The following is a 16051-nucleotide window of genomic DNA, read 5'->3' as shown; positions in this document are numbered from 1 at the left end:
GTTGGCACTTTTACAAGGAAGGTATTTTTGTTAAGAAAGATTTTTTTTCCTCCAAGGAAAAAGAAAAGCCACACAAAATCTTTGCTTTCTATTTAGTAACAAAAAAAGGTACTGAAAGCCAAACTTCTCACATCAAAATTAATTTTAACAGACAGCTTCATACCAATATGCAGCAGAATAGTTCTCATAAATTGGGTGAGTTAGGATTAAATGTTTTCCTGACAAGACAAGTAGAAGAGGCAAGAGGGGAAGTGGCTCATTTATATTTATATCATCACAGGTAGCATTATGGAAATAGAATTTTGCATGACATTTTGTTTCACTTTGAAAAATAAGAGTAAGAAAAGTGACAGTCAAGCAAAGAAGAAAAATAAGTTGCTCTCACAACTGGATTTGGGGATATGTCCTATTTTAAAATGCGTTAAGCTTTTTTTGGGGGTGGGGGAGAAACAAACCAAAACACACCAAAGCCAAGTGTTTAAATTCCAGATTCAGATGAGTACTTGGTTCTTGTGCAACTGTAAACATGGCAAATAATCACAGAACATCCCAAAAAAGGGTGGCACAGAAAGCTCAGGTCTAAATTTAAACCATTAAAGGATAAGTACAGTTCCAAAACAAATTACTAAGTAAATCCAATTTAACCAACTTTCTTCTCTTGATGGCTGCATTGCCAAGCAGCACAGAAGTGCTTTCTCCCTTTATACCTCTTTTTTCTGAGTAAAAGAAGTTCTGATTTATACAAGAAATGCAGCCCTCATGTATCCTCCATACCTTGTTATTCCTATAAAGTCATGGAAATCGAAGAATTTTCCTGATGATGTCTCAAGAGATCAAGCCCATGCTTTCCTCACAAGTGTTTTTGTGACACCTTTAGACTTTCTGCCATCTTAAAAATTCAATGAGCATGTTCTCTTTATCTTCAGGAGGTTATTAAAATAAGGGTTGACTTTTACCAGACCCTCAAAAGATGCCAGGGGAGTCTCACTCAATCCGTTTGTGCATAGTGACAATGCATGACTGTCCAAGTAAGACAAGTACAGTTTTCCAGTTATCACATAATAGCTTCATCCAGGCTGTCTTTCTACAGCTCATCTTCCCTAATTCTTCAAAGGAAGTTAAAGACATTAACACAAGAACCAGCTCATGCTGACTGAAAATGTTTCCAGTAATTTATAATCCCAGTTTTGCTCCTAGCAAATTGGCCAATACTTAATATACAACCTTATCTGAGCACCTCCACCACAGAGCTTCATAAAAACACTGAGAGATAACAATCATTGAGTGTTGAAAACATAAATTACAGACCTATAATGGAAGGTTTAAGTCTCCAATTCCCTTAGAGAAGAAGAGAAGCTATAAATTTGATGAAATAAAATTGAAATGAAATAATTCTTCTGCTGAAGAATACCTCTGTGCAAGACTTCATGAACCCAGAATAAATTTCTATTTAAGACAGGGGGAGATCTGTTTACTTTCCTGAAAAATGGATGCTACAGAATAGATCTATCTAGAACTTGATGTATTATTTCTTCATATATCTTACTGGACAGCAAGAAGACTATAATTAGAATTAGCTGTAAGGCCAAGATATAAAACACAAACACACTAGAAGTTGCCCCAAAGGGTTTTTGCTAAGAGCATGGGTAACAACTTCACAAGACATCTTGCAAAACAAATACAAAGATCCAGATTCCTTGGGACTATTTAGCTAAATCCTATTAAAAGTCTACTTCTCCATTTTTACCTGGACCTCTAAAGCCAAAGGCTACAAAGCCATAACTCCATGGTGAAATTCATTGGCTTGAAATGCATGTAGTTTTAAAGCAACTAAATAGTTCAAACTGCCAGCACCTGAAGAGAAAAATCATTATTTTATAGTGATCAGAAGTGTCCAAGGTGCTTCAGAGAATACAAAGGAAACACAGTCCCTGTGGACCTTACAATCCAATTAACTTAATTAACCATGTTATTCCCCTAGTTCCTGGTAACTCCTTAAATCAATGGACTAAGACTTAATAGCAAAGTACATCACTAGCAGCTTTATTGATCAAATCTGCATACAACACTGACTGAACTCCCAAAGTCAAGACTTGGCACAAAACAGAAGTATTTTCAGCATCAGACTTCCACTTAATAAACCAAAGCCCTGTGCAGGTACCAGAGATAAGAAAGAAGTGATCAAGTGGGGCCTGGCATTTAAACAGTGAGAGAGCAAGTAACCGTGGGCTCAATGTTGGTCTAGAAGGCAACAAAAAATAGTATTACATTACAGTATTATTCCAATTTAAAATTTAAATTTTACACTTTGTTCATCACCTCTCAAAGGTGAATCCCAGAGTGTTTTACAAGGCAGTCCAGACCTCAGTTCTCCACACTTCCTGTGACTACCTAAAGAACAAGCAAGCAGCTCCTCGGGCTGGGCAGGGGGAGATCAAAGAGCAGGCACAAGCTCGCCAAGAAACCCTGCAGGTGAATTCCGTACTTTTTAATTCAGATAACCCCATTGAAGAGGATCTCAAGCGGGAGAAGTGTTTTACACCAGCTCAAACTGCACTATCCACTGCTGTCACATCTCCTCAGCAAGGGCATAACACCCTTTCCTTGTCTGTAACAATTACAGCAGGACTAATGAGGATTAAATTTCAATTACACTCACAAGAAGTTGTTGGCGTTTTATACAGAAGGTGTGTTGCTTCTTTACCCATAAAAAAAACGATTGAGTGAAACAGCAGCCACACACAATGGAGAGCAACAGCAGGCACAAGGAGACCCCTTAATCCCCTTTTACCAGCTCTTGTGCAGGATGATCTATTACCAGCTCCTAATGGCACTGAGGAGGTTGTTCATTTTTGAACAGGTCAGTGACTCATCATTTTAACTCACTTCCCTCCGCTAAAAATCAATGAGCTCCTGAAACAGCATTATCCTGGATGATTGGTGTTTTAACATCTCACTTGCAGGGAAAGGAGACCCCAGAGGTCCCTTCCAGTGCTGGGTTCACCAAAGTCAGCCAGGAAGATGGACTTACTCTTTTGGTCAGAAACAAATACCTCCTGGAAAGAGATCACCTCTCCACAAAGATTTTTTGTTGTTGTTGTGGAGGATGGGTAGATTTGTGTCTGTCTTCTCTTACAGTGAAGTGTGAATATTATACACTAGAGGAGAGTTGCACTTCCCAATACCTCCATCCAGTCATGGCACAGTACCTCCATCCTCTTGCTTACTTAGCTGCATAAATTAGCTTTCCTATTCCCTCTATTCATCCCCAAATTGTTGCTTTACATCCAACTTCAAATTTTTATGAATAAAAAGAGGGAAATGAATTTTTAAAAAATCTCTTCGTGGACCTCTGCTCCTTTACTTATATAATATTCTCCAAAACACCATCAACAATACTCACAGCACAAATCATAGTCTGATAAGGTCTGTTTCAACTCTAACTCATTGTGTCAAAATGAGTTAAACAGCTTGCCAGTGGCTAACCCACCCAGCTGGTTAGTGGCAGGCTGAGGAGGTGACAGGTAGACAGAGTCACACACCGACTGTCACACTGGCTCAGAGCAGTGACTCATCACAGGAAATCTGCTGGGCTGCAGCAAGAACCTGAATGAGAAAAGCTGTGGACTGGGAGGAGTTTGCAGTGGAGTACAGTGCCCAGACATGAGTTTGAAAAGCTGTCATAACTTTAGGGGTGTCTTGCTGGCTCTCACTTCGTGTTGAAGTTCAGCAGGTCAAATGCTGGACTACCCCACTGTACAGTGTCACAGCTAATAGAAATATCAAATTATCCTACTAAACTGAGGGGCTATCAAAAGCCTCTAGAGCGAATTCATTCGAGAGTTAGAGTCACATTAAAAAAACTTGCACATGGTCATATACACAGGGAATCCCTCAGCTGTTTTGAAACTGCAGAAGCTGCCATTATCACCTGCTCCTCCAGTGCAAGGGCTGCTTTGTCATTGGTTCTGCTTTACACAGTGCTGAACAGGCCTCCCCCTTCTCCATGGGGGCTTTGCCAGCATGCCCATCACACCTGAGCATGAGGGATCTGCCTGCAGAGCAATTCAGCACTGCTCTCCCTGCACACGGCTGAGCAGCACACCCAGCCTGCAGCCAGTTGGGCTGGAGCTGGATTTCTGTAAGAAGCTCACAGCTGCAGCGGGAGATAACAGTGAAACAAGCCCCCTCATTCTGCATCCTCCAGTCCCTGACCCTCACTCCCACCTCTGTGCTCGCCACAGCATTGAAACCAAGAACTACCATTGCAGCTTGCAATTAAAAATCATGGCAGGAACTTGCACAAAAGAGAAACACAGAAAAACGGCATCCCAAGGACCTAGAGCTCACTAAGCATGTCAGTGGTGAGACAACGAAGGGTAGTCAGGAATCTGCACCCCCTTGTCCTGCCCAGAAGCCCCTGGAGACAAGCAGCTGCTCCAAGCAACAGTCAGGGAAGCAGATGGGTGGCAGAGGATGGCGCTCCCTGGCCAAAAGCCACACTCTCAATTATTCAGGGAGAAACTGGATGGCATTTGCTGCAGTATTGCCTGTCACTGAATCTCTGCAGGCGGTATGTGACCCTTGGCAAGGGGCAGCCCCAAAGAGCAGGGGAAGGCCAGCTGCCACAGCAGCACAGGGCTCAGCACAGAGCAAATCCGGCTCTGGGAGCCAAAGGCACACGGTGCTGTACAGCTCATCCCCGGGCAAGGACCCCCTACAGCCAGCAAGCCCCAGAGAAACCAGCATCCCAGCCTGGTTTGCACACGTTTTGCTTTCTAACCCCCCACCCACTTAGTAACAAGTCCCTGTATGAGCACAGTAACAGTGAAGGAATTATCTCAAAGTAGGAAAGGTTATACCAAAAAGCCAATTACAATGGATATTCCAAGAAAACAACCCAGGAGCCATCTCTAGACATGGCCAAACAGCCCTGGCAAGTTGTGGGTGGAAGAAAAGCAGAATAAATACAATTAAGGAAGCAAGACAGTTCAGCTTTATGTTACATGTGAAATGTAGCCTCCAGAGGCTAAGGAAGCAGCATGACTGACTGGGGCAAATTCTGAAATTCCTCAGAGGCAGGTTGCCTAGATGTGCAGCCACAGCCAGGCTGACAGAAATGCTGCTAACAGCACCTAATTTGCTAGAGGATTATCACTTGGTGTAACGGCTGGAAACTAGATTAGATAGCTGGTAAACTCACAGCACAGTTCATTACCGTAGAGGGAAATTTTTATCCACATAAACAGAACTTTTTCTGCCCAGCTCTATACTGCAATAGATTCACAACCCTGTGCCAGAAGGACATTTTCTACCTCATTTTTGTTCAAATATTTGGCACAATTGGTGCAATTATGAATATGAAGATACTCTGCAGAGGGAAGTTACACTTAATAACTGCACTTTCAAATCCGTTTTGATCTGGGCATCACCACCTTTTAGAGTGTAGTCATTACCTGTGTTCTGCAGACATAAAGACATGCAGAGGCACACAGAAGTTCCCAGAGTGGCACAGAACCCCTCAGTCCCACTAATCTCAAATGACAGAGAAATACCCCATCACTCTGAGAAACTAAATAATAAAATTATTTTGCTGCAAGCCCTGTGCTCAGTCAGGAACACAGGCACAGGACCAAAAGGCCTGTGGCTCAATCCCCAATGCCAACCAACTCAGTGACTGCCAGCCACGCAGGAATTGCTGCAGCTACCGCTGGCCTGCAGCCTGATCCGTTGGGGAACATGGCAGCTACTTTGTGCCACCAGGTGCTACTGCACAAGGCGTTTGGATAGGATGCAAAGGACACAAAGTCCGTGAAAGATTCTGGAGTAGCAAAGTATGGCCAGTGATGGAGCATGCTCACAGCATCAATAGCTCAACTAAATGCCTGCCATGGGATTTGCAGCATGTCTGAATTTCGCTTTTGTTTGAAACAACTTGGAGGCAGCACACCAGGCTCAGCTCCCTGTAGGGACAGAGCCCGAGTATTTTACCTGCAGCTACCTTCCAGCTGAGAAGGAGCCTCCACAACTTGAAAGGGAGAACCAGAGATGGAAGAAGGTTGAAAAGATGATAGTCCCAAGGGGAAGAAGACTGGGACAGCACAATCCCACCTCACACAGACCTACCTGCCCCTAACCTCAAAAGGGAAGTTTGTGAGGTTGTTTTTACAGATGTGACTGCATGTAGAGTATAGAGATTGACTGCCTCCTATTTCAAGATGAAAGAAAACAAAAGAACATTTAATCTAGAAACAAAATATTCATTCCCAACAGTGCCCTCTGTTCAGGATTAACACATAGCCCTGCGACAAGCTGCTATGAATACTAACATATCCTCCCAGCTCTTCACTAAATTCATCCCACTTTGACAGCCTCAGGGAATTTCCCCTGACTTCCAATAATCAAAAGCTATGGACCTGCACAAGATAGCTTTAATGAGGAGTTCCTACTCCTGGAAACATCATCATTTCCTGAACACATAGAAAAACTGAACCAGAAAAGCACATTGGTACCAAGTAAGAAGAGAGCAACTCAGCATCACTAATTTCTGCAAAACTGTCACACTGCCTGACAGTTTGCCTTATTATCTTATTTTTCTCCTTGTTTCTTTGCATCTCATTTGTTGCTAAATCTTCAAGGCCTCTGCTGCAAGAGGATGCAAATGAGGACAATCCCTCCACCCACAACTCTACAGTCTACAACCCTGCTCCTGTGGTTACTGCTCTCATCAAACTGCGACCAGAGATAAGACTGGAGTCCTCCGTGCACAGACTCTGCATTCAACTCAATTTCGCCTTGAGAACAGAGAAGAGATTTGAATATTCTTATAAATTAAAGACAGAACTAAACAAAAAAAAAAAAAAAAAAATCCAGCAGCCAATCTCAGCTCCAGCCCATGGGACCCAAGTGACATCTCTCAGGCTTTATGTAAGTAGCAGCTTCTCTCTTGGGCTGTGTGAGGAAATACTCAAATGTGAGCTGGGATCTTTATTTCTTTGTACAGATGAACGAAGTGTCACCAAGATGACTAACAGTATCACATGTACAAGAAAAGGCAACACCTATAGTCCAAATAAATACTTTGAAAAGCCTGACTGGCAACAAAAAGCAGCGGCCAATGTTAAACATAGTTGCTAAAACAAAAACTGTAGTCTTTTGTTTACAGTGGAAATTAAGTCATTAAGCAAAAAATCGTGTTACTTCATAGACAACTTGAAGAATGTAGCATTGAATTTATTTTGTGGCCTCAGCAAGAGGTTTCTACTTGTCAAGACACAGCAGATTAGCTGGCAGGGTCACTGACACCTCCACTTAACACAGATAAGCCATGGATCTAGCCCCATCCTAATGCACTGCCTTTCCTTGAGCTCAAACACCACAATAACCTCCTCCTTCAATGCAGAGTGGTCTTGATGTCACATACCTGAAGCTGTCAGAGGAAAATGTTTAAACTAATTTCCCAGTAGAAAGCTCTCCCAACACTACCAGTGAAATCAGCAAATTTTACTGAAGTCAGAGAATAGTCTTGGCTGAAAAGTAAAAACCAGTAATTACCAGATGCCAAGTTCATCTAACATTAATGAGGGGGAGAGTCGGTAACAGAGAAATCACCATAATTGCTAAAACAAATACATTTTACAAACTTATTTGAATTCTTTTATTTTCCAAAGACAAAGAGGGGGAGGAAAATTGGAGAAAATAAAAAGGTAATTCATTCTTTTGACAAAACAAACAGACTGAGTAAAAATTCTACTTGGATTTTAAATTTAAAGTTTCATTACATTTTTCTCTCTTTGGATAGAGCACACAGCAAGACCAAGAATAACTGGACAAAATGCAGATCCTTCCAAGAGGCAATGTTCCATTCCATTGTGTGGTTCACCCAGGACAAACAATGCAAAAGAGATGCTCCCATTTCCAAAAGAGCATCAGCATGGGTTTTATTTTCTCAATCAAATGCTACCCATGTTCCACTTCCAGTTACACTAATGTCAGTACACAGTAGCTATACTCATTTCAGGAACACAAACAGATATTTAAGTTATATCACTGCCTTTGGCATAGGACATGAATGCAGGAGCAGTTCCCATACACATGGGATCGTCACAAACATTCACTGGAACATGAGATGTGGTCTTTCTGGGAAAGGAGACCATCATGGGGGAAAATCCTCTAGAAAAATGTCATCTAGAAAATCTAAGCCTTCTGCACACAGATCATTACTCTGAATGTCAAAGGTCAGGTCTGGCTTTTAAAAGAAATGGTTCCACTTCCGTGATGCAGAGCTCCAGAAATGCCCAATTCACTGTCTTGGAGTTTGTCTACAAAGAGCTAATTTCAATAGAGCTCTACCCTTACAATTATTCTACTATATTCATACCTCTAAATTCACTTAGTTTTCAAAATAAAGACTTTTATTCCATTATAATGAAGTCTAATAATTAACAAAACAGTCACTGAAGTATGACACTTGTAGGAAGGCCTACACAGTCTTAACCATATAAAGAGAACCTGGCACAGAGCTCCTGCCCTGGTGGACAAGTTTCTTTTGCCTACCACTAAGCAGTTCCACTTAGAAGAGACAAACAGAAATGCAAAAAGGCACAGCAAATCATTCACCTCAGACTGGCCACACATCTTTGTTTAACCAGAGCAATCTTCCTCTCAGTGCAACCCCGAGCATCAGAAGATCTCTGGGTCAGTAGCTGCAATCACAGCTCAAGACTGGAACAGTTTCAAAGACCATATCCATTTCTTGGAAATGGCCCATGTGTTTTTCCACTACACTTGGCATGAGTCCACAGAAATACCAACAGGTTTGGAGAACATCAAGCATGGCCTGATTCCAGACATCTCTGGCAATTCTTCTCACTCTGAAATTTTCCTGGCTACCACAATTCATGGTTTCCATCAAGGTCTTCAGCATCCTGAAAGGTTTCTCCCCACACTTTCCAACCTTGGCAGCTCTAAAGGAAAAGCATGCCAAACTACTGCAGCTGATGCTTTTGTCAGCACTGGGCAACATCACTCAATATTGCTAATAAAACTTCTCACAAGCATCCCCACAGAGTAATAACACAAACAAGAGAGCAGAAGTCACAATGTCCATACAATTTCATAAAGCCAAGTTTACAGGTATGGGAGAACATTCAGGTTGCAAAATCTGGCAGATCACTTCAACAAGCAAAATAAAGATCAATCTCTGTCTTTAATCAAATTTCAACGAGGCTCTGGAGTCACTCCATAAAACCTTTGTGGCTTCATCCTGAAGTTGTGTGGGACTTATCAATCAGAGGTAAGTTTGCTGACTGCTGAAGTACAGGATCAAAAGCAGCAGCCCAAACTCAGACCAGTGTGACAGCCAGCACGGAGGGGAGCAGCGAGCACAGTGCTTGGGTGTAGTTATTACTCACTCAATGGGTGCCAAATCCCTATCAACATATTAATGAGAAAAAAAAAAAACCATCAAAGTCTAGCAGGATTTGCTCTGGCTGTTCCATCAGGTTGGTAAGTGAGCATTATCCCTTAAGCACTACACCACAGCCTTCATGCAATCTAATCCCCACCACACTTCATTGGAGGGTCAGAACCTCTATTTTTACATTTTGTTTAAAAGCAGTGGCCTGTATAATGAGTACTGCCAACAAACAGCAGCCCATAAGTTCCTGAGCTCTGTGTGAGCAAGTCCTCATCTCTGATAAAGCTTGGACACATTGTAAAGCAAGAGTATCACATGCAGAAATACATTAATAGACGACATACAGTGGACAGATGTAGCAGCAATTCAGCTGTAACATTTCAACTGCACACTACTTAAGTGACAGCAACACAGCTGAATTTCTTTACTGAAAATTAAGTGCCAGTACAATAGATCATGTCATTGTAGGTTTGGACAAAAGGGCTCCACAAAGCAATGCATTAAAATGGAACAGACAACCTGGCACTGAAAGATGGTCCTAAGACAACTTGATAAAAAACAAAAAACCTTTCCAAATGACTGCATTATTTCTGATGTGGCAAGCACAAGAAAAAACGGTATATTTTAAACAGCAGAATAGTTCAACTGATTTAAAGTTATGCACACCATACCATTTTCAAGATCAAAATATTTTTCAGTAAGTAAACAAAAGACAATTCACATTACTTTCAGCAGTTGTTCTATTTTAGTTATTCTACACATCACATGCATATCACAAGTAACATGGAACCCACTGAAAGATCTAATTTTCTGCAAATCATGCAAACCCAGCAAATTTCCATCTTAGTGGGATGTTTCTCCCTGATGTACGTGAATAAGTAAAGATGAAACCCACTTCTAGTCATGGACATCATTTCAGAGCTACTGAGCAAAACATTCCAGTACATTGTTTTCTGAGGCCTGAATAAAAACCTGATGTCCATAGCCCAGATGTTATAAGCCTCCTCAAAACAGACTGTTGAGATATTTTTACCTTCCTATTATAAATACTTAAATAGCTCTGCTAAAACCATGAAAATCCACTCCCCTGCTAAGTTTTCCCCAGGGTCACGCTCCTGCCACACTGTACCTGCAGCAAGACAGGGCAGCCAAGGAAAGGAGCTCTTGCAAGGGGTTTTTACTTTGTTGCCCTCATCCTGCAAATTAACCTGCACCATGAAAGATTTTCCTTTCCATGCACCACGGGACACCTCTGCCCACGGCTGCACAGCAGCAAAATGCCCCTATATGCTCCTACAGCTGTTTCCAAGGTAACAAGCACGGAGCTGTATACAAGGGAAGGAAGCAAATAGCAGCAACAAAACCCTGCTATACTGGCACTTTTTAAAGCAAATCTGACTTGTCCCTGTCCCCTTCCCCTTCTTTCCACTTGCCTCATGATTCAAGCAATGGTTGGATAACTCACTTCACATTTTATAATCCCATTACCTCAGTCTTTCATAAGGTTTGGTTTTGATTTTTATAAGGCATCATGTTGGAGTTTTAAAGGTGAAAGTTAAATTTTCTGCTCAGGAAAAACCATCTGGGAGAGGAAGGGGAATTGTATCAACAACCTAAATTTACATTCAAACTCTGTATTCCCTCCCCCTAGAAATAGAAAGACATCTCAGATTAAGCAAAGGGTGTCTGCCCACAGCCATGGCCCATTTTACACGAGTCCTATGCATGTAGCTAAATCTCCGTTTCACCAGTTTGGATAAAAGTATCTCCACTTCTCAGTCTGCACATACAGTTTATCCTTTCTAGACACACAGTTGCCACATCCACCGAGATGTGCCAAAAACACTGAGACTTTCCCACCTGCCCACATACATTCCTGCTACATTCGGCTACTGAAGACCTCGGAGCAGCAAGAAAGCAATTCAATCCTTCAGTCCTCACATAAAGGACAGCAACATGAGGGGTGACAATTGGGACAGAAAAGGGTCTAGCATGGCCAACTATCTCTCATCACTGCCTCAAAAGAGGATGAGTTACCAGGGAGAGAGATCACACAAGATCTGGCCACCCAGCTCTGCACACACAGTGATGGACACAAAGCCAGCCCACATGCTTTAACCTCTTTTTACAGGTCTGAGACAGCCCCACAGTAATGCAGGGGATCAACCCCATGATTTTGCAGTAACTTGTCCGTTATCAATGCAGGTTGGAGGGAACATATTGTCCACCAAATATTTTCAAGTCAATGACATAATTTCTTTTGGGTTTTTTTCCTGGCACAAAACAGAGTAAGTAGGACATCCCATGCACACATCTCTTTGTGGTGGAGAAAACCAACACATTATACAATGGAGCATTCTACACACTCACCAGAAGTCACTCCCATCTTCCAGGAGACAAATTTTAAGGCAAAACACGAATGAAGAGACTCACTATGGATAGTATTTTGAAATAGTAATCATACTTCAGCACAGTTTGTGTATGTCTTCATTTCCCTGTGCGACTTACCATGGCTGACCTTTGCTACCAACTGTGATTAACGAAGCTTCCAATCCATCTCTGGATGGCTGCAAATTGCAAGTGGTGCTCATCACATTAATATTCAGTAACCAAAATATACCATTCTTCTGATTACGACTGTGCTCCTGCTGAACACCTGGACATTTCCTCTGGAAGCTTAAGCACTGTGGTCCTCAGAAGAAGCAAACAAATTGATGGGCCAGAGTATGTACACATGTCTGGGGGGAAAGCTCCCAGCTTGGGCATAAAAAACCCCAAAACCTATAACAGCTGCATAGGCATAGAGATACCAACAAGGCAGACATAACTTGCTCTGAATAAAGAACAACAGAAGTCACTATTTCTTCATATACTGGTAGGAGGTCAGTTTGCAAAAATCAAAACCTGAACAGTGCAGACATTTCTTGCAGTGTTGTTAAAGATTGGAAGGAACCTTTAAGAACGTCTAGTTCCAATCCTCCTACCACAGACAAGGACACATCATGATGCAAAACCTTCCCTAACATACCTGTTAACACTGCAGTGCTACAAAAAACATTACCAAACAGTTCCTCTGCTGCCCCTGCAGAATTATATGCTATAACACAAACATCAAACTAGTTGCCTTGTGGAAAAGGGAAAGAAGCTTCCTCCAAGCTCAGCTCATCTTTCTCTACAAAGCATATCAGCTCAAGCCTGCAAGATTATCCATCCAGATAAGCCATTCTGCAATTAAATGGCACCTTCCTAAGACTGATTACTCTTTGAACCACCCACGGAAATAAATGCGATGTACTCAGAGGGATGCACACCAGCCACAGACTCACTGCAGTGCTGGGACTGAAGTCAGAGGGAAGAGGGATGAGGAGGAAAGGCATTACATAGAGCTAAAGACAAGAGCCAGTACATGCATGTATGAAGTCACAGAGGAAGTAACCCAGCAAATGTTAACCCAGGACAGCTGTACACAGACAGGTCCCTGCTGTGAATGTCTAATAAGGCTCCCAAAGACACCCTGATCCAATGGTGCAAAAGCATCCATGCCAACTGCAGCAAGGCAGCGTTACAAAGCACTGCACCATATCAGGGCTGAATTCATGCCAACAGGTCTCGGTGTGTTGAGCAGGGGAGTGATTCACTCTTCTACAGGACAAGATTTTTAACAGCTCTATCTCGGGTGGATGGTGGCTCCCAGGGGAAGCCATGGTCATAGGGCAATCCAGCAGCAGAAGTAGACAGTGTTCTCCCAAAGCAGTGGGACCCAGGAATCAGCATCAGAAAGGCACAGCAGCTTAATGACTCTGTCCTAACACCTGGCAGCGGATCTATAAGCACAATTTGTCTCTGTGCTTATTAACCAGCAGATTCAGAGAATGCCACAATTCTTGCATTACTCACACAAAATGCTGCAACAGTGCCACTTCATATATTTGTTAAATCTGTTTACAGACTAGAACAGTCTAGAGAGGTAATCTGGGAAGGGGTCCAAAGGAAAAGCCTGCCGTTAGCTACTTTGCAGCAAAGCAGCAGAGTTTCATAAAACACACATTCCTGCTTGTTTCTGCCAATCCCGGCTCAGCTCCTACACCTGAGTCCCATGAGAGCACAGGAGAAACGCACTTCATTTCAGAGACAAACTTTCCCCACCACTCTCATCCTTGTTCATCTACAAAGGCAGGAGCCGAAGTGCAATGTTTAAACCTGCCTTACGCTGTGCCACCTTGTGGATGTCTTCTCACGACTTTTATGAGCCGCAGGTCCAGCATTTATTTAACATCACACTCTTGAGCATGTAAACAAAATAATTCACAGTCACTGTGAGCAACAGTAAGCGGCACAATAGGAATCAGACTACCGTGACACGTCCTGCGTGCAATTTGTAAACCCTTTATTCCCCAGGTGTAGTTGGCACCGGGGAAAATTACCAGCTGAAACCAGCATCGCCAATAGCTTTAGAAAGTTGGAGCTCCGATACCGCAAGCCCCTCTAAATACCCAAAAAGGACCGCGCGGCCACCTCGGGCTCAGGTTTGCCCCCACCACTTGAAGAAAAAAAAAAAAAAAAAAGAAAAACAGAAAAATAAAAGCAGAAACCAAGCAAACCCTTGGATGGAAGGGAAGATTAGATGCGGCAAAGTTTATCGGCACGAAGAGCATCCCCCCTCCAGTCCCTTCATCCGCGGAGCTCCATGCCAGCAGAGGACTGTCCCCCTCCCAGAGGGATACGCATCACCATCACCACCACCCCAAAGAGTAACAAAAAAGGGGATGCGGAGGGTAATTCCGAGCACCTCCATCTCTCCTTTCCCCCCGCCGCGCTCACCATCCTCTTGCATCCGCTGCAGGCACAGGGCGAGGCTCTTCCTCCAGCCCGGCATCGCGGCAGGGGCAGCAGTGCCGCCCCCCGGGGCAGCAGCACGGCCGGAGGGGCCCGGGGGGGCCGGCGGGAGCGGCGGGCGCTGCCGAGCGCGGCCGGGCTCCCCGGCGCTTTATGGCCGGGCGGTGCATGCGGCGGCGGGGCCGGGGCCGGGCGGGGGAGCGCTGCCCGCCCCCGCCTGCGCACAGCCCCGGGCCGCCCGCCGCGCAGGTGCGCTCCCCCCGCCGCGGAGGGCGGGGACGGCAAACTCGGGGAAGGGGGGGACAGAAATTGTGTCAATATGGATATGTTGGATGTTTTTCCCCCGTGGGGGGGTCTGTGTAGGTAGGATGGGCGCCGCCTGCAAACAGGCGCCGGGTTCCGACCCACACCGGCGTCCTGCGGGTCCCAAAGCTCCGGCTGACGTTGGATAGATAAATACCCAGGAAAGATACGGAGAGCACACAGTTCCCGTTCTACATTATCCTTACAGCTGTAGCCTGGCGCCTCTTCCCTTCACCGAGCGGCAGCTGCCTGGCAGCCCCGCACAGGTGCGTGCATTGACGCGTGTGTTTATCCTGAAGTTGGGTTCTCTGCTAAATAAAGTTGCACGGCAGCCAGGCTGATCTACTTCATTTTCTTCACTACCACTTGCAAACAGCTGAAGTGTATGGGGAAGACTTAAAAGCATCTTTTCAATATCTTAGTAGTCCAGAGGTTTCAGCACTTTTACATGGACACAAAGGAGATTCTTATTGCATATGCCAGGGCATTCATGTTTTTAATTTCCTGGGGGCAACATATCTCTGCAATCACTAGCAGCTTTTTTTGTTCTTCATGAGGCCTTTTCTTTTATTTGCTATCTGGTAGGTCTCATCCTGCCTCCCTTTGTGAGAGTTATTATATTATGTGCAACATCTGCTATAATCTAAAATATTAGGGACCAAGCTCTCCTTGGGATAGCGTGAGCTAATTCCAGTTTCAGAGGCTGGTGTGTCAGCCACTCAGGTGGAACAGGGTAGCTGTAATAGCAAGAGAATATATCCATCTTGATGCATCCATATGGACTTTGGCTTTTCAGTTCAGCTTTTCTGTCCCTACCTGCATGAAAAGCAGCTGTTGCAGGACAGCCTAGCACTCTGCCAAGGGGCAGAAGCTTCGCCCTCCGTGCTCTGCTCACACCTGAGAAGCATTTGCCATTTCGGGAGCTGCCAACCAAGTGTGGCACGACATATGCCAAGCTGGACATCAAGAGTCTGGAAACCTTTCCAGTGCCTGGTTGGAAATGGAAGTGGCTCAACACAAAAGTACTCAGGAATCTTCTTGAAACAGCCTCTTAAAGCTCTGACCACACCAAGGGAGAAAATCTGTTTCTGCAGGAAGGAGTGAAAGCGGAAACCCGTGGCTTTAGGGCAGTCAGGGGATGAGAATCCTAACTGAGGTACTTTAGTAAAAGGCCTACAGTTAAATTAGCTTCTTCCCCCACCCTCCCAAGTTCTTGAAGAGCAATGTGTGAGCTGGGCTGCAGAAGGTCTTTGGAAGTTGCTATTGTAGCATGCTTTCTCAGTGAGTTAAGCTGGGATAATCATAAACTCATGAGAACAGACAGCCCTCTTCATTTGAGCATAAGAGTTTGCAACGCTGAAGAGGCAGACGGCAGTATGCAGTGCCCTAGGACTGCATGAGAGATTCCCATCACAGCAGAGAGCAGCACTGTACAGGCTGATTCCCTTCCATGTTTCTAACCAGAGTTACCCATCAGTTTAAAGGGCAGTGATG

At 44.0% G+C, this 16051-nt stretch overlaps 1 protein-coding gene across 1 annotated transcript in view; it reads right to left on the bottom strand.

Annotated features, from left to right (window-relative positions):
- GRIP2 (glutamate receptor interacting protein 2) overlaps nt 1–14357 on the bottom strand; it is a 256936-nt gene extending 242579 nt beyond the window's left edge. The window contains exon 1 of the mRNA XM_033071229.1: nt 14240–14357. Within this exon, the coding sequence (XP_032927120.1) occupies nt 14240–14294 (55 nt within the window). The 5' untranslated portion in view covers nt 14295–14357. The remainder of the gene's footprint in view (nt 1–14239) is intronic.
- Between the last annotated feature and the right edge of the window lie 1694 nt (nt 14358–16051).

The sequence above is a fragment of the Catharus ustulatus genome, chromosome 13, assembly GCF_009819885.2.
Source record: "Catharus ustulatus isolate bCatUst1 chromosome 13, bCatUst1.pri.v2, whole genome shotgun sequence".
Lineage (NCBI taxonomy): Eukaryota > Metazoa > Chordata > Aves > Passeriformes > Turdidae > Catharus > Catharus ustulatus.
Note: the sequence above shows the minus strand (reverse complement) of the source record. Positions and strands in the feature narration are given on the sequence as shown.